General features: G+C 32.9%; 1 protein-coding gene across 1 annotated transcript; it reads right to left on the bottom strand.

Moving 5' to 3' along the window:
- Positions 1–7,870: 7,870 nt before the first annotated feature.
- Positions 7,871–16,328, bottom strand: LOC114396117 (alpha-glucan phosphorylase, H isozyme-like). The gene is made up of 16 exons (XM_028358013.1): positions 16,096–16,328; positions 15,727–15,968; positions 14,861–15,040; positions 14,027–14,203; positions 13,850–13,935; positions 13,525–13,714; positions 13,121–13,213; positions 12,450–12,628; positions 12,199–12,316; positions 11,979–12,107; positions 10,653–10,871; positions 10,350–10,553; positions 9,823–9,981; positions 9,153–9,416; positions 8,757–8,947; positions 7,871–8,276 (listed from the first exon to the last, which is right to left on the bottom strand). Exons 2-16 carry the CDS (start codon positions 15,949–15,951, stop codon positions 8,150–8,152), a joined length of 2,541 nt encoding a protein of 846 aa, XP_028213814.1. The 5' UTR covers positions 15,952–15,968; positions 16,096–16,328; the 3' UTR covers positions 7,871–8,149.
- Positions 16,329–18,912: the final 2,584 nt, after the last annotated feature.

Here is an 18,912-nt window from a genome sequence, read left to right as displayed (position 1 = left end):
GACCCATTCCAAACAACTTCTAATACGATAACAATGCAGCATCTATATTACATTTCAAACACCTAGGCAAAGGAGGTTTCCAAGGGACATGATGATTTTGCGTCGCAGCCATTGAAGAAGGATTGTATCGCGCTTGTTTCCACTTGAACAAGTGTTGATAAGCTAGTAACATCGCCATAACTGGAGCGGTTTCAACATCTTCCCAAACTTTCTCATTTTGCCTCCTCCATATGGTCCTTAAGATGATGGCTTATTTGTTGTAATCCTGGTCTAGATTCAAGGCATCCATAAGGGGAAAGATTAGTTGTTGTATGACTTCTGTATTGTGTACTCGTTGCTGAATTTTTGGCCATAGACCCGAGGCCATCCACACTGAAACTACATGTTCACATCCAAAGATTCAAGGTTGTTGTGACAGAAAGCACGAGTTGAAGGGCATTGAACTCCTTTTGCATGAAGACGAACTCTGGAAGGAAGACAATCACGTTGAATCCTCCGAATAAGATGCTTGACTTTGGGAGGAACTTTTAGGGCCCATATCTTCTTCCAATTTCCTTGAAGACGAACAGATTCATCAAATAAAAGAGAGTCCATTGTAAAATGATAAGAGGAACAAATCAATAGACACCGTTGAGAGCAAATTTCCAAATTCTAGCATCATCATCCATTGTTGTTGGAAATAGGAATGCTATGAATTTGTTGAATGTCTTCATTGCTTAGAATTTGTTGCATAATGTCCACGTGCCACACCTTGTTTTCATGATCAATGAGAGTGAACCTTCATTTGTTCAAGGCCATGTGACGTTGGAGAAGAAATAAATTGGTTGCTACTTGATGTTAGCCATGGTTGGTTCCAAATGGGCCTTAAAACTTTTGCTATTGTTGGCCAAAAAATCATAACCAACATTTGACCAAAATTCCTAGTCGACATCGGCCAAAAAATTCTAACCAACATCAACCAAAAATCCTAGTCGACATCGGTAAAAAATAACCTCAACTGACGTTGATCGAGAAAAACTCTAATTGACATCAACTAAAAAATAGCTCTGATCGATATTTATCGAAAAAATTCTAGTTGACGCCAACAAAAATATAGTTATGACCAATGTCCATTAAAAAAATTAGTTGACATCGGCCAAAAAAAGTCATAGCTGATGTTGACAAACAAACATCATCGACAGGCGTGACAGTTGACATGGATCGGAAAAATCTCTAGTCAACGTCAGGAAACAATCACCGATCAAACAAAATAAACCTAGTTGACCTCAACCAAAAGGATATCATTGGCTGACATCAGTCAAAAAAAAAACTTGGCCGATTTAACAAAAAAATAGTCTTAGCTGATGTTTGACAAAAATTAGCCTCAATCGAGGTCAGCCAAAAACAATCTCGACCAATATTTATTGGGACTCTTTATTATTTTAGAAATTATTGTGAATTGTTTAAAATATATTATTTTAAACTAAATATAATTAAGTTTTAAATTATATATTTTTTGTATGGATTGGATGTATATCCATCCATGAAAAAGTGTTAATGGATGAATTAGATGATTTTTTTTATCAAGATTGACAGATTTACAAGCAGCCATGACGTGAGAACACGATAAATCTGCCAATCTTGATCTCATGAACCATGTACTAATATTATTCACTTTACAACACATTTTACACATCTATGAGAACTCCTTTAGTTTACTCCCACACGAATCAATCAATGTAGCAAGAATATGAACGGGAAAATAGAAAAAAAAAATGAACGAAGAAGAAAATGAACGGGAAAGTAGTAAAAAAATGTGAAATTTGCTGGCAACATGATCATAACAGAAATAATTGTCCTAATATATGTCTATCTTAAATTTTTCTTTAGCCAAGTGTAATTGTTTAATTATTTTATTAATAATGTAATATAATGTTCTTCTATAAATAAATTGTTAAATAAAAAGTCTTATTATTTTTAATTAAATCTAATGACATAAACAAATTAATTATATTTATTAATATCATATTTTAAATAAAAAATATTCACCTAAAAAATATGTTAAGTAAATTAAATAATAAAACAAAAATAATTATATTTAATAATATCATTTTCTTTAAAAAAAATTATAAAATTTAATTTAAGAAATAAGTAATTTTAAAGCGAATTAAAAGAATTATATAATATAATATTTATATTTTATAATATTTTAAATTTTAAAAGAAAAACAAAGAGGAGAGATAATATATTCACGTTCATTTGAGTTTATAGCTGTCGGATCTCTTTAGTCAGATTCATTTGTAAAATAGTGTGAATCAAAGCACAAAGTCCAAATAGTATAAATTGAGAATTAAATTGCATATATTGAGAAAAAACAGGAAAAAGAGTGTATTTGCGAAAAAAAAATCTGTAATAAAGAGGCTAATAACTCTGTCCATTTCCTTGGAGAAGAACTTGTTGTCAAGGAGTTCCTCGGCTCAACTTGTTCCATCATCCTCCTGAAGACTAAGCAAGATCCTACAACTATCATCCATGTGCCGCATTAGACCACAAAGATAAAAAAAAAGGACCTAACCTCTCATACTTATGTTGAACTTCTGTTACTTCTCTTTTCCCGGCTTCCTTATTCTTGATGTCTTCTTCAAAGGCTTTCGAACATCAAGTTACACGTGAATTCTCATATAAGGACGCCAATAATTTGAGTTCTTCTCATCATATTCTAAGAATTTCTCAATATGCTTGCCAATATTTGACCCACACCCTGAGACATGTATCCCATAGGAAGTCCGGGAATTTGTATCCAAAATGAAACGTCAAATAACGACACACTTGCTGGATTTTTGCCATTTTTTGATGACTCCTCGGATGAGCAATTGCTTGTCAAAACTCCATAGGTTTCCCTTCATAGCTTTCTAAATATCAACGTAGAACTAGAAAAGGAAAGTATCCGGCTGCCTCCATATAAGTGACATACTTTCCTTTATTACCTCAGGAACCTTCCTACCAGGCATAAAATCTTCTTGCGAAATGGCTTCTATGGGTATGTTAAATTCTGGAACCTTCATCATGAAGATGAAGGTTATTTAGGTTTGGTACGGTATTTCTTCAGTTGTCATATTCAGGTAACTCTCAAAAAGGAAAGCCAAGGAATATATCTCACAGTTTGATCATGGATAAGGAAAGAAGAGATATGATTAAAAGAGGAAAATCAATCAGGATTTCATAAGGATTCTAGGTCTCAACTTCTCAGGTAGAGAGATAGAAAGACTAACAATAACTAATTTTGTACAAAGTTATATCTATAATATTCAACAATTGATGTAAAAAAATCATTTAACAATTAGTCAAAGTACAATGTTATAAAAATTAATAATTTCACTGTATGGTAGTTTTAAATTGAATGACAAAATCTATATATGCATTGTTAGTATAATTAAATTCCTATTAATTTATGTATAAAGGTCAATTAGATGGTTGAAATAATTAAAAAAAATAAAAATACATTTTTATTATTAGTATGATTTTAGTAAGAATTTTTTTATTAAGTGATTAATTATTATATTGATCCTAAATAAAGTTTGAGAGAAAGATATAATGTTGTAACTTTTAATCTTCATATGTTTAAAATAGATCTAAGGATCTTGAGATGATTCGATTCAATTATCAGTTTTCTTATCATATCATATCACCAATAACATTTATTATTATTATTTTTTCTTTTATCTCTTTTTATTAGGTGTCAATTAACATTTTAAGTGTCCAACTAATATTTTTCTTAAATTGTTTTGTTGCTCATGAAACAAATTTATCTAATGATCTGACATTTGTTTTCCTCTATAAAGCACAAACTCTACAACTATTAATGTCTAAAATATAAGACACCACACCAAAACGTTACACCCACCCACAAATGATACTTGCATATTCTTGTGTACTTAGGGGGGTGTATTGGATTGGGATTTTGAGAGAATATTTTGACAAAAACAATCTTGAAGATTTTAAAAGATTATGTGGGATTGTATTGATTTTGTGGGATTTTAAAAGATTTTTTTAAAAGACTTTTTACAATCAGGATTCTTAACCCAAGATTTTAATGGATTTCTAACACAGATTTTTAAGATTTCAAAGTACTTTATGGATTTTTAAGATTTTGAAAGATTAATACATTTTAAACAAAAAAATAACGGAAGTTACAAAAGTGAATGAAAAAGATGATAAATAAATTATAATGTTTGAATAAAGAAAATAAAAACGATAGAAATTTTAAACCTTTTAATAACAGTCATTATTGCCTAAAAAAATAATAACAAAGTGATTCTCACTTCATGTTCGCCTAATTATTAGCATTTCTCCACATATCTGAACCTATATTAGTCCTCCATATATTAGCATCTTCTCGTTCCTGTTCTTGTGTTTGAACAATGGGTTCATGATCATAAAAATAATACTCATATATCATAAAATCATTTTAAAAAAAAAACTATTAACAAAATAACAATAATAATAACACAATAACAATTAAAATATTATTAACACAATAATAATAATAATAACACGCTGTCAAAAAAATAATAATAACACATTAATAATTAACATTTTAATAATAACACAAGAAAATAATGGGAAAACTATCGGAAAACAATCAAGACTCATATATATAATGGACGTTGTAAAAAAACAAGTTGAAGAAATAGAAAAAAAAAGAGTTTTTTATTTTGATTTGCATATACAGTACTAAAAAAAAAGCAATATGAAATCTTGATGTATATCAATTGCCATTCTTTTGATGCATATTCATTGCCTGGACGTTGAAAACAATATGAATACGAAATCTTGAAGCATATACAACACCCTTTTCTTTTGATTTGCGTAATATACATATAGTATGAACAATATTGACTATCGATTGCCATTAAAAAAATAGGTAAAATTGATTGAAAAGTTGTAAGAGAATGAACCTGATAGTGGTTTGTGTCTTGTTCGGCAGGAGAAGAAAAAGTCTTTGGAAGATTATGAAGAAAAGTCTCAAGGGTTTGGGTGAGATTGTTGGAGGAGTATTTTATGTGTATTTCTAACTAAAAAGTCTCTCAAAATCCATTCCACCAAAGAATCCATCAAAATCTATTTACTTTTGAATACCAAAAGACATTTTAAAAGTGGTAAGAAATCTCAATTGAATACCAACAGATTTTGTTGCCCTGAAAAAAAATCTTTATTGTCTTAATTGAATACCACAAGATTTGTTTATATTTTATAAAAGTCTTGATTGAATACCACAAGACTTTTTAATCATAAAAAAGTCTTTTAAAATCCTTTGAAATCTTAATCCAATATTAGTGTTTTTTTCTTCAAAATAATCCCAAAATAAAAACAAAGTTATATCTTTTAAGTAAGATATATTCACTTTCTTAACCTAATTTTTGACGTTTTTTTTATGATAATGATTCTCATTGTCAAAATAATAATATTTATTTACTGCCGTGCTTAGTGCCATATGGATGTAAAGTCCATGTTTACATGACAATCCATGAGTGGATCGCTTTAAAGTGTAAAAGGCAAATTAAAAAAATAAATAACATAAACATCTGTAACTAACTTTTTTAAAAATTAAGGAATAAATTACACAGTTACAAACATGACACGCATCACCTGCACATAAAAAATGAATAACATACTTGCACAACTATTTTTTTAAGATTAAAAAATAAATAAAACACAACTAATTTTACTAAAGGTTAAAAAATAAATAACAAACGTGTATATACACAACCAGCTTTTCTAGAGGTAAAATGAATAACACGCATGCTCACCACATGCATTGCACCCAAATGCCCAACTATAAATATTAAAAAAAAAATACTACAAACACACATGCACAGATACACATTTATGTGAGTGAGGTGGTGTATTTTGTTGTACTTAATTTGCACAGAGCAATATTCTCTTTTAAATAAATTAGATTTTTAATAATTAACATAAAGTATTATCTTATTTTTATATATCATTGTCCTTGGTAAAAAAATTTACTGTATCTAGCTAATTTACTTTATTGAGACATTTCTCAATCAATTTTTGCTGAACTCCTTTTTTGAGGCAGTTGCATGCGTACTTTGTCTTCTCTTGGGAGACTATACATTGATGTACCATCTTGTTTATTTGTCACTTGCTGATATTTCCAAGTACTAAAATGCATAGTCCTTTTTTTTATGTGAATACTAGATACGCAGTGCCTACAATATTTAGTTCTAAACCTGAAAATCTCAATATAATGAGAAACGCATTAACCACAATTATTGACAAAGCCAATAAAAAATTGCATATTTTTATGCCCATGACTAGAGAAACAACGAGAAGTAACCAACAAAGGGTCTGTTTGGGTGTAAGCTTTTCTAGAAGTACTTCTAGAAGAAGAAAATAAGAAGAAAAAAATGAAATGAGATTCTTCATTAGCTAAAATGAGTTTTCCATTAGCTAATTTGTAGATGTCATCTCATCTTTTAGAGAAGTTATATTGGTGAGCTTCTAAAAATTAATTCATGAAGAGCTTATTTTTGCTTATGGAAAAGCTCATCTCATCTTTTTTTTTCTTATTTTCTTCTTTTAGAAGTGCTTCTAAAAAAGCTTACCCAAACAGGCCCAAAATCTACAATTAAAGAGGTTGGTTCTATGTTACCCATCAAGAAGAAAGAAACAGAAACTACCAAGAAAACAATAAACTAAACCAAAGCCAAGAATAACAATTAAAAAAAAGCAAAACCCAAAAGCAAGAACACAATGCAATTATGTGGTTTAGCCAATGTAGCCTACATCCATGAGAAATAGTAGCTCAATTATGAAAACAGAATTGAAATGAGATACAACAAAGAACCCCTTGTTCTTGTCCCTTACATTCAAGAACTCTCACGCCCTTGAATCTTTATCTCTCCTACTGAATCTGTCTAGTATCGCAGAGTTAATATGACAGAGGAGTTATTTCCGGATTCCCTACTCAAGTGTTTGAGGTGTTAGCTTAAGTGTATGTACCAATTATTTTCTTTTACTTATACAATGGGAAGTGTTTTATACTTGTCAGGTAAGTGTTGTGTGAGAATTGTATCTTATACGCCAATAGTTCACACAAGTGAATTGTCCATCTTTCATAATTAATAATGCATTGATTAAGAAATTAATAAAGTTGTTTAAAAATTATACACTTTTCTATACAACTTCACTTTTGATTCTTTAATCAGCGTCTTCAAAATACATGTCAACATTTTTAGAGCATGCCACAAAATAATTTAAGGGATCAAGTTAGTGAATTCGTTAGGCTGATATCAATAGAGTAGGTAAATTACATTTTTACTTTCTAAGGATAACTAAATTTCACTGTCTTCTTTTTCATTTAAAAATTATACTAATTTTAGACTTGACAGTTTAATGTATGGAACATTTTAATTCATCTTAATAAAAACATGTCTCTGTCTTTCTCTCCGTTTTTCCAACTCCCTTGTGTCCATCAACAACTAATTTAAAATTGGAATCTTTAAAAGATGAAGTAAATTGAAATATTCAAAAGATGAAGTCTTGAAATCAGTAAGTTAATTAAAATTAACTGCCAATGAAGTTGAAAGCTGCATTGAGAAGAAAAAGTCATGGAAAACTCATTCATAATTTCTCTTTGCCACTAAGAAATTCTGATTATATAAACTAAAATATTACACATTTTATCTTTTAGAAGAGAATGGTGGAATTTCTTTATTTTTAAAAAGGATAAGTATAAGTTGAAAATTTCTCATTTTCAAAAGATGCGAAGGTAATTTACCCATGTCAATAATTACTGCATTTAAACTTTCTATAACAGGATTTTATTCGACTGAACCAGAATGTTCATTACAAAGATGAAAAACAATACTCAAACTTGGAAGGCTAAGTAAATTGACATTAATTGAAAAACAGAACATGAAACTATAGATTTATTTGCATATAGAAAGCTCTATCTGTCGAGAGAGCAATTAATGTAAGAATACAGCTGAAATCTTATATGACAAACTAAATATTACAGAAAGCTAAAATCTTCTTCACTTTCTCTTTTCAGTAAATTATTTTTAATTTTTATTTTTCACTTCTTTATATTTATCATTCTGTTTGTGCTATACAGTAACTTGAGTGCAAGAGACACATCCAGCAGAAATTATGGCACGCGGCACTCTTCTATGTTCCAAATTTCCTTGGCATATTGAGCAATTGTTCGGTCACTGCTGAACTTTCCACTCCCAGCAGTGCTTAGGATGGACATTTTTAGCCATTTTTTCCTATCACTGCAAGCAAATCAGACAAATAAAAACATATAATTAGGACAACTTTAAAGTTTTAGAGCTACAAATATATTCAGAACCAGACCATACTTTTCTTCAATCCTTCCTAGTTCCTATTACTATGTCTGAAACTATTGGCCTATGTGATTGTCAGTCACCATTAAAACCTCATATTAATAGGGTGAAAATTGTTAACACTAAACACCAACTTTGCAGTAGGCTTATGTGAAAATTTGCAGACAAGGCTGACATAGTACAAATGAATGAGATTAAGATCAAGCACTATAGTTTGACTAAACCATTTTGAATGCATGCTAGCAAGTTCAAAGTCCATACATTAAGATTCTAAAAACGGTTAACAATTTTGCTTTAATGAGGTAATATGGCTGTATACTTATGTAACTATACAAAAAGGGTTTTATTTTGATGACAAACAAGTAGAGGAAAGTAAAACGTGAAAATGTCTACGAGATTTAGTCTTACCGATACACTTCATCAACTTTTGCTTGAGTATCCATGTAGCTTGGGAAGTCATGACCAACTAGAAAGTAATCACCACGACCATAACCAGAATTTCCTTCCAAAGACTCGAGCAATGGATTATAGTCATAGCTTCCAAACACCCCACTCCTAATAAACTTCTTTGCCTCTTCAAATCGAGGATCGGGTTTAAACTATAGAAAAATGCGGTGATGTTAATAGAATTACTTTTCTAGGAATTTAAAGTTACATGTGTTTAAATTGAATTAGCTATTTTGAAAAAAAATAGTCGTTTGTTTTTGCAAATTGCAACCCATTTTGAAAGACTTGGAAAAGAAAAAAGCTATCATTTCATGGAAAATAATTGGTAGCAAAACATGCATCAATTGAACTGCATACCAGTCCATTCTCGCGTTCCTTCCTCAGTCGAGGGACATCTTCTGCTGTGGCACCAAAAAGGAAAAAATTCTCCTCACTAATCTCCTCCCTGATTTCCACATTGGCTCCATCTAAGGTACCTATTATAAGGCACCCATTCAAAGAAAATTTCATGTTGCTTGTGCCACTTGCTTCCATGCCTGCAGTGCTAATATGCTGAGAAAGCTCACTTCCTGGAATCAGCACCTCTGCCACAGACACATTGTAATTTGGAACAAACACAACCTGACAAAAAAGTTTAATAAAAACAGTTTAGATTTTGTTCCCCACTAAGAATAAGTTTAATAATCATGCAGATACATGATGCTTGTGTTCATGCAGTAGACATGTATGCATATGAGGATGATAAGTCAAGTAATCAAGGCAGATATAAAATTATGAATCTAGCTATAGTCCCACAGATCTAAAAGTTTCCCCATTCGTCTTTTACATTGGTCAAAATAAGAGTATCATAAACATTTATTGCAATCCATTGGGAAAATATACATATAATAAGTCTACTCCAAGTACTTGACAAGGAACCATCATAAGCAGATAAGTATATGATAATATACAGAAAAATAGTATCCTAAATTTTTCTATTTTCCAAACGAAAGGACTTTATCTAGGAAATTGAACAAAATTAAGTTACCTTCAAGTAGCTATTGACCTCAGGGTCACTGTTGACGACGGCACCGACATCATTCACCAGCCTGACTATCCTGATAGCATTTGTGTATGTTGCAAATGCCTTTCCTCCAATCATCACTGTGCGCGGAGTAGTTTTTTTCCGTTCTTCAGGGCTCATCTCCTATTAAAGTTATAATGATTATCTTCAGCATAGAGCATATATTTTGTATAATACTGGGGTATTTTAAAAATACATCTGACAGTATATTGGTATCTTCTACATTAAAGCAGATGAAATACTATACTAGACAGTGTTGATGAATTTGTATGAGACCGACGTTGCTAAATATTAATGTGCAAAAACTAAAACGTTAAAATAGCTGCTCTGGTACGAGGATAAGGACACAGATGATCATGACTCATCATGAATATGGGTTAAAAGTGGTAAAACAAAATATTGGTAAATTAGAAAGATTGGCATATCACAAACTTACCCTACCAAACAGCAGGCTGTTGTCTTAAAAAAAAACACCAGGCTGTTTCTCATACCTTTAGCTTCTTGTATCTATAAATCACACCAAGAATGTTAAGTAGCTGCCTCTTGTATTCGTGGATACGTTTGACTTGAATGTCAAACAGACTATCTGGGTCAATGCTCTCCCCTGTCACCTGCAAAACATACCGTGCCAAGCGCTGCTTACTAGCCATCTTTGCAGACAGCCATTCTGCTTGCAGATCTTCATTGTCAGCAAACTACAGGTAAAAAACATACCAGGAATTTAATGTTAGAATACTGTAGTGAACTAGTACGAGGAATCAGTTACTGTAGAGACTAAGCATTTGGGTACTTACCTGTCGGAGACCTGTTAACAAGTCAAGATTGGTTGCCCACTTATCAGTTTTCAACCACTTGGTGATTATCCCGCTTAGCTCAGGGTTGCAAAATTGGAGCCATCTTCTAGGTGTAATCCCATTGGTTTTATTTTGGAACTTTGTTGGCCATATTGAAACATAATTTGCAAATAATTCTGACTTTAGTATATCACTGTGTAACTGAGCAACACCATTCACCTACAAAGAGATAGACACCAAGAAGTAAATCAAATTCAATTTTCACAAACATAAACAACAGGGTTATAGGAATAAAAGAAAAATAATAATTAAGAAAATGGAGTAAGTTGGATAAGTATAGAACATTGAGTAAATAGTCATGTAGAGCCATAAAAGGCCGAGTCATGTAGAGCCATAAAAGGCTGAGTCATGTAGAGCCATAAAAGGCTGTTTGGTATTCCATATCTTAGACAACATAATTAATTTATAAATTAGGACACCTGCACTAACCATATTTAGTTCTTACTTCTTAGATTACTACTCTTACCTTGCTATAGTTTTTCAGTGAGATGGATGGTAGGAAGTGATGGTAGAGGATAAATTGCATTTTAACAGATCTTTTTCTATTGACAACAGCATTTGAATAGAGCATATTACGATATTAATTTAACAAAGATTCTTCGCTTTGAAGAACCATGATACCATCACAAGAATAATATACACTAAGGTTAATGAAATCTGCATTAATATTTCACTATTTTCTCCTTTTTTTATCCCTTATTTTCTCATTGTAGTATCTTTCCACTGTACTATTTCTCCTGGTATGTAGCTTTCTTGCCTTTCTCAGTAGTGTTAGTTAGAAGATTACTTTGGGATTGGTCAATCCATTTTCTGCATAAATGTAGTATTCATTGATCAACGACATAAACCCAAGAGAGCAAATTCACTCTTTACAGGTAATGTGCTTGCTACTTGCTAGAGTAACACTTCAACAAGACTCTGATTCACGTTCATTTCAAATGTTCAGTTTAACCTTTATTCCAATGCCACTATTAGACATTAGCTGAGTTTGGAAATACAAGTGAACTGTGCATTCCAGTTTAACTTCACAGAGGTTCTTGACAACCAAGAAGTCTTTGAGAAAATAATACAACATGCAGGAAATATACTTGCTAGAGTAACACTGTAACTGGAATTTGATTTAAGTTGTTTAAAAATATTTAGTTTAATGTTTTTCCTAAACCAATATTGGAACACATTGACTTTGGAGATTTAAGAGGATCTAAAACAAGAACATGGTAAGATGGATGAGACCTTTTTTTCCTTTCAAAAAAGTGCACCACGTACCGCATGAGAAGAAACCACACACAAATTTGCCATCCGAACTACTGGCTTCTGCGGATTATCATCCAAGATGCGCATGGAGGAAAGCTCACTCTCAAGGTCCAATCGGGTTGTATTTATCATTGCAGTGAACTGCAAGCATTTCATGATTTCCATATTGAAATATACCAGTACCACTTTCATGGAGTTAATAAAAAAGAAACATGGAAGGTGAGCAACTTACTCTCTTGTCTATTTCTTGTATGATTTCCATATGGCGTGGAAGCAGTTTCCACATTACAGGTTGAGACCATTTCTCTAGTGCTTCAGGGAGGACAGTATGATTAGTGTAAGCAATAGTCCTGGTTAAGATGTAGCATCATGTTTTAGTGGCAAGTTAATGAGGTGTAATAATACACTACAACTGTGAGGGGTGGTAGAACAAAGAAAATGGAAAATAACCATTCCTAAAAACATTATCTACAATTTACTGACTTTGATGTCACATCCCATGCTTCATCCCATCCAAGCCCTTCATCATCCATTAGTAATCGCATCAACTCTGGTATTGCAAGTGTTGGGTGAGTATCATTCAACTGTACAGCAACCTTTGTTGGGAACTCTGACCAGTTCCAAGGCCCTTGTCTCCTCTCCTTAAATCGGGATATTATGTCCTGTTATAGGTTCAAGATAGGAATGGACAACAGTAAGGAAAGGATGTCAAACAAAAGACGTAACCTAATTTCTTGGTATTTGGCAAGAATGAATTATGTAACTAGACTCCAAATTGGTTCTCATGTGAAAAAAATCCATGCCATTAAATCCATAATACTAGTACATTCTTTGTTACATGAAGAAAGGGTTGTCAGCTAAGGCATTCATTAAGTTAAGTCCCAACAGAAACTAGAACATTTTGTTTATTACATCAATTGACTAAGAGGGGATAGTGAATTAGTGATAACTGATAATATCTCTTAAAACTTCAAAATGAAGGTGAATCCTAGACTTTAAATTAACATAACATCACATCAACATTATACAGTCACTCACCTACCACCACAGCTGAAAGTTTCAATCTTAGCTTCTTATTTTGAATGAGAACAAAGAACAATACTATAAGGAACACTTAACACGAAAAGGAAAATTATCAAGTGGATTTAACTTACTTGGAGTGATGCACTGCAGAGAAAGAACTGCTGCTTCAACCGTAGAAGTTTTCCACCTTCTGTGGTATCACCAGGATATAAAACTGCACAAATCTACAAATAAAAAATTTAAGATAGAACTGCTTCACAGAATTTTTGCTTGATTTTTTTTTACAGGGACCAAGGACAAGGAGAGGGGATTATGGGGGTTGGGGACATAACTAAATCAACAGGATTTGTTTTAAGATAATATAATGGCAAATGCATGCTTATCTCTGTTAGAATTTCATTCTTATTACTGTAAATGTGTAACAGGATCTTTGCAAGTAGAAAAACAACTATTAATCTATTATAAATACTACTCACAGACAATAGGCACCCACCTAGTTATTCTTGAACAGTAATGAGAATTCACAGATACCAACCTGTTGAGCTCGTGAGTGAAGCCCTGAAGCAGCATCATGTTGCCCATCATTAAATAAAAATAAATTGAAATCCTCAGCACTCGCTTTTGCCTCCCAGAGGCGAAGACTGATAGTGTTCTTGGTTTGGTAACCTGGAATTGGCACATCATAAGCCAGTGCTTGCACTACCTCTCCTCCAACCCATTTTCGGCTGGTATAAACACCAAACTGTAAGTACTTTCATATCATTTAAAGAAAAAAGGATTATGTTTTCACCATCAAAGATAGTCATAAATCAATAGCCTAAAACTGATTTTATAAAGTAACTCAGTATATTTACACTTACCTTCCATTAGGATTAACCTCAACATGACCAAAGAATCTGATGGGGTACAAAATGTCATGCCTCACAACTTCCCAGGGGCTAAACTTCTGTTTAGTTTTCATTTGATTTTACACATCAGTATCCCATGATATTTGTGAAATAGCTCCATAGATTTAAAATAAAGGAGGCAAACCAAACCTCAAGCCAGTCTTCTGCAACTTCCTCCTGACCTTCCCTGGTGATTCTCTGCTTAAATAGCCCATATCTGTACCTCAAACCATACCCCCAAGAAGGCAAATTAAGTGTTGCCATGGAATCCAGAAAGCAAGAAGCAAGCCTACCAAGACCACCATTTCCTAGTGCTGCATCCTTCTCCTGCAAAGTTGCACGTTTAATGGTCCAGCAAATGAGTTTTATACACTAGATATTAAAACCAACCATACATATGAAGAAATGCAGACTTTTGGAAAATGCTTTCATTCTCAAAAATGGTTGTTGAATTTATCAAAACTATTCCATAGTTATTAAAAGTCTAAGAAATAGAAATCAAGTAAATTATTTAGGATGAATCTCCTCACGAGTTATCTATCATTTAAATAATTTGACAATCATAAGATAGCATAAGATTGCTCAATACTCATTGCACTATTTACCTATCTACATTCCTTTTCGTTTTGAACTTTTTAACACATAATGCTTGCTTTTTTGCATGATTTTACATTGGTTGAAATATTTCCAGGAATCAAAAGCACAGACAAACCATCCTTTCTCATAAATCATGTTTTCTTTCACTTTATAAATAAATCCTTGGTGTTAGTGATGTAAACCATTCGTGTAACACCATTGAATAACTTAAGATTTAAGGCGAGTTGGTTTTCAGCATGATTTAAAGTCTCAATGCATGACAAAGTAGTGATGCAATGAGTTCAGTATTTGCTGCTCCCATTCTTTATAATAAAATTGAATTTTAGCATAAGATACAGCAGGCCTGTGTTCTTTCAATTTCATATACAGATTGTAATTTTTTATTACCTGCTCTGCTATTTCTTCAAGTTCAAGTCCAAATTTGCACAAAGCATTGGTATATGCATCTTGGATGTTCAGATTTCCAATGGCATTGGTCAAAGCTCGACCTTGAAGGAACTCCATCGATAAGTAGTAAGTTTGCTTGGGATCAACTTTGTGAAAATGAAGGTACGTTTCATTCCATTGCTGAAAGGGTAATCATCAATGTACAACAACAGCATTAGTCCTACTACGCAAACAAACAATTCAAGTATACCAACCTTGGACTTAAACCAGTAGTGATGAGAACAACCTATTAACAAAATCTGAAGAACTTATTCAATGTATTTGGCATAATTTAATTACCCTTTATTTATGTAGTATTATCTTAAATAGATTCCAAAGAAATGATTCACAACTAGCACCTTGATTAAAAATATCAACCAGAATTTATAAATGTGCCAAAATTCCAGTTCAATTCAAGCTACTGAATCAAGCTGTCACGTGGAAAAGCATAAAAAGATGGGAATGGATCCTCTCATACCCACGACTTTATCATGTTAAAATTTGACATGACAGGATCCATGCCCGTGAAAAGGTTCACCACTTCACACGCGCACACACGTGTGCTCACTTCCATACACCGAAACACTACAATTGGCGTAATGATCAGTTTGCAGTGCTAGATCTCTATCACAGGGAAGAAAAAAAAGCACACATTTTATCCGATGTCAATCTTCAATTGCTATTGAGATACCAACATCATCAATCACCATTATAACATGAAAGTGAAACACATGCATACTCCTAACTGTTTATAAACAAAACACTATTGACTCACAAATGATTATTATAGGCATCCAAATTCCAATCCAAGAAGTACATCATCGTACCCGAATGAGACGATCACGAACACTCTGTGCAGTGGCATAGTAAGCTTGTTCCAGCTCAAACTTGAAAGGGGAAAAATGAGGACTGAACTGAGCATGGTAACTAATGTTGGATGCAACCTCATCAGGCTTTTCAGCCAATGGGTGTGCCACTGCTGGAACCTTGGCAGAAACGGCAGAAACATCACTCTTACCACCACCACCATTAACCTCTACTTTAGCAGCCATTTCCAATTCTTTCTTTCCTGTCACCAAAAAAAACAATTTTTTGTCCACTACCCTCTTATCAAATTGTCACAAAAATTATAAACTTTATCCACCACCAATCAAAACAATCATGAACAAAAGCCCCCAAAGTGGGAGAGCAATTACCTCTTCCAACTTCAAGCAATGCTGTCTTTCTATCTATCAATATCAAGAATTAAGGAAATGGGCAAGTGGAAATACAAGAGACTAATAAGCAAAAAAGAAAACCAGGGTGTGGAAGCATATGGGAAGATATTTCACGAGAGTTATTGCTAAGCCACAAAAGGGAATCAAGAGATATGATGCTAAATGATACCATAAGTGAGACTGAGATATGGAAAGAGACAAAGAGATAGAAAAGGAAGGGAAGGGTTTGGAGTGTGTGAATGGTGATCATAGAAAAGCAAGAAAATAGGGTGTTGCTAGGTGCACCCAGGATTATTGCTGGTGCACCCAGCACCCTACGTGAAAAGGCCAAAATCCCCCGTGTATTTTTAAAAATGTTTTTGTGCATCCAGCTCATTCAGCTTGATCCGCGTATGTTATGACGTGATCCGCATAGGTTTTTGTTGATCCGCAAAAGCTATATTTGATCCGTAGTTGACATAGATGATCCACAAGCTTGTTATGGATCAAATTGATCCGTAAGCCTGTCGGAGATCAAGTTGATCCGCAAGTGACTTACGGATCAACTTGATCTGCAAGAAGCTTGTGTCTTTGTTTTTTTTAGAAGGTGATTTTATTTTATTTTTGAATATGAATAACATAAGATTTACACAAATTTAAATGTAAAATCATTCCAAACATAAAAATAACATTACATTAACTTCAACAGAGTCGAAATAAATAAAATTAGCATCAAATACGACAACTAAGTGATCCTAATTTTGCGACAATGACATATTATCTTCCATTTCGATTACATGTTTACTAAAAACAACTAAAATTTCTATTGGCCCAAATTTTTTCCAGTAGTTAGAATGCACTAACACCTTCAACACGTCATCGTTGGTTTTCAGTTCAATAATTTCGAATTTGATAATTTTATCTGAATACTCATAGTGACTTGGTTGTCAAAAAAACAATCGTCTTACCGTTTGTGTTTCATGAATACCATAAGGGGGAATCCCATGAGGCGCAACTTGCTAGATCAAATCCTTCAGTTCATCTATGGTACATCCAGAAGGAATGTCAAACTTTTTAAGATTTTTTCTTGTGAACGAGTAACCAACAAACTCATTTTGGCGTGGCATGTTCCACCTCCCATTGTAATATAGCAGGGCATCATGAGTAGGGGTCATAGTGGCTTCAAGTATGTTTAATATACCATATGGTGTTCTACCAATGGTGCATAATAACTCAATCGGACCAACACTTGAAAATTGATGATTACACATTAACATTGTGTTAACATCATCATCATTTTTCAGTTGCATACATTGAAAGTGAAGATGGTTACCTATATCTATGAATGGTTGCTGGTAGTAAATTTCATTCAAATATTGTTCGTCGGTTAGCTAAAGGGTATTGTGTATTCTGGTTTTTAACGTTTGAAAATTACAAGCGTTAGGTACTCGAAAAGGTATTGGAGTGGAGGTTTAAAAATAAACACCACTGTTGTTGTGAACAATGGAACCATTTGAAAAAATAAAATCTAATGTGGAGTTCATTATTGTCTGACTGCTTGTTTCTCCCAAGAATGTCATACTTTGTTCAAAGAGTTGAGTTAGGAATGAATGTTTGATTTTTTACAGTGCTCGGTTATGTGATATATATAGATGAGTTTCAGTATCATTGATTCAATTTTTAAAAATAAATACATACGCATGCACATGGTTTCTGTCTGTGTTGTCAACCACACCAATGACGTGACATGTTAACACGCTTTATGTTAACACACTTGCATTTTTCAATGTGTAGTCAAGTCTTACAATGTCCGGTTACGTTTTATGTTAACACGCTTGCATTTCAGTCAAGTCTTACAGTGTCATGTCACGCTTTATGTTAACACGCTTGCATTTCCTAATGTATTGCCAACTCAGACAACGATTTATCATACATGCGTACTTTATTTTAGTTGCACCAATTATTTTTTTTTCGAAAAAACAACAATTAACTAATATTTTTTATGTTAACATAACAAATAAACAAAGATAGATAACTCTAATGTCAGATTCAAATTCAAAATGATCATTCATTCAAAGGTACATTTTCAATCATCATTTAAGTCAACATAGTCTCTTTTGTACATCGTGAAGCTTCTATAATGCTGCATTCTACTAATATATGGAGTTGGTCACTGCTTTGCCTGAGGATGACAATTGCTAGACCATAACAATGCTACCGACGGTAAAGGACAATGGTCTTTTAAATAAATCTGTCGTACATGCAAAAAAAAAATATTAACTCAATCGTACACAACTAATTGCATAAATATAAAAAAAAACTTTATATCTACAATGTACCTGAACAAAATGATTGTCATAGACGTAACCGATACAAATTATGTGATGCACCGAAGAATCTCTTGGTGGTTGACTTCTAAGAGGAAAGAATGTCATGCTTTGTTGGTGAGACAAAGATACAAGGATTACATTATACCTTGATGCAATCACATATCCTATGTCGGTTATATCCATCCACTTATCCATAGTGATCTGAATGAAACAAATATAAACGTCGAAGTTAATTTTAAAGTTAAGTCTTAAAAATAAAAAACATAAATTAAATACCTTGGTTAACCCATCAACATGTAGTGACATCCTTAATTTCTCAAATCTGTCTGTGCCACCAAAGAGCTTGATAAGTCTTCTGAGAATTTGCCAAGTTCTATAAGCAAATGGGTGCGGACCAACGACCAAGAGTCTTCACCCATACCTAATAAACCGGCAACCGATCGATACCCACAATTTCCATAAGCTTGGACATCAACAATGTTATCAA

Source organism: Glycine soja, chromosome 18 (genome assembly GCF_004193775.1).
Source record: "Glycine soja cultivar W05 chromosome 18, ASM419377v2, whole genome shotgun sequence".
Lineage (NCBI taxonomy): Eukaryota > Viridiplantae > Streptophyta > Magnoliopsida > Fabales > Fabaceae > Glycine > Glycine soja.
Note: the sequence above shows the minus strand (reverse complement) of the source record. Positions and strands in the feature narration are given on the sequence as shown.

Excerpts from the sequence above, each read along its gene's own strand:
- LOC114396117 (XM_028358013.1), bottom strand. The coding sequence starts at position 15,951 with ATGGCTGCTAAAGTAGAGGTTAATGGTGGTGGTGGTAAGAGTGATGTT. Across the intron at positions 13,214-13,524 it reads TTCACTCACGAGCTCAACAG|ATTTGTGCAGTTTTATATCC; the intron begins GTTGGTATCTGT and ends TTTTATTTGTAG. Across the intron at positions 9,982-10,349 it reads ATAGATACAAGAAGCTAAAG|GAGATGAGCCCTGAAGAACG; the intron begins GTATGAGAAACA and ends TAACTTTAATAG.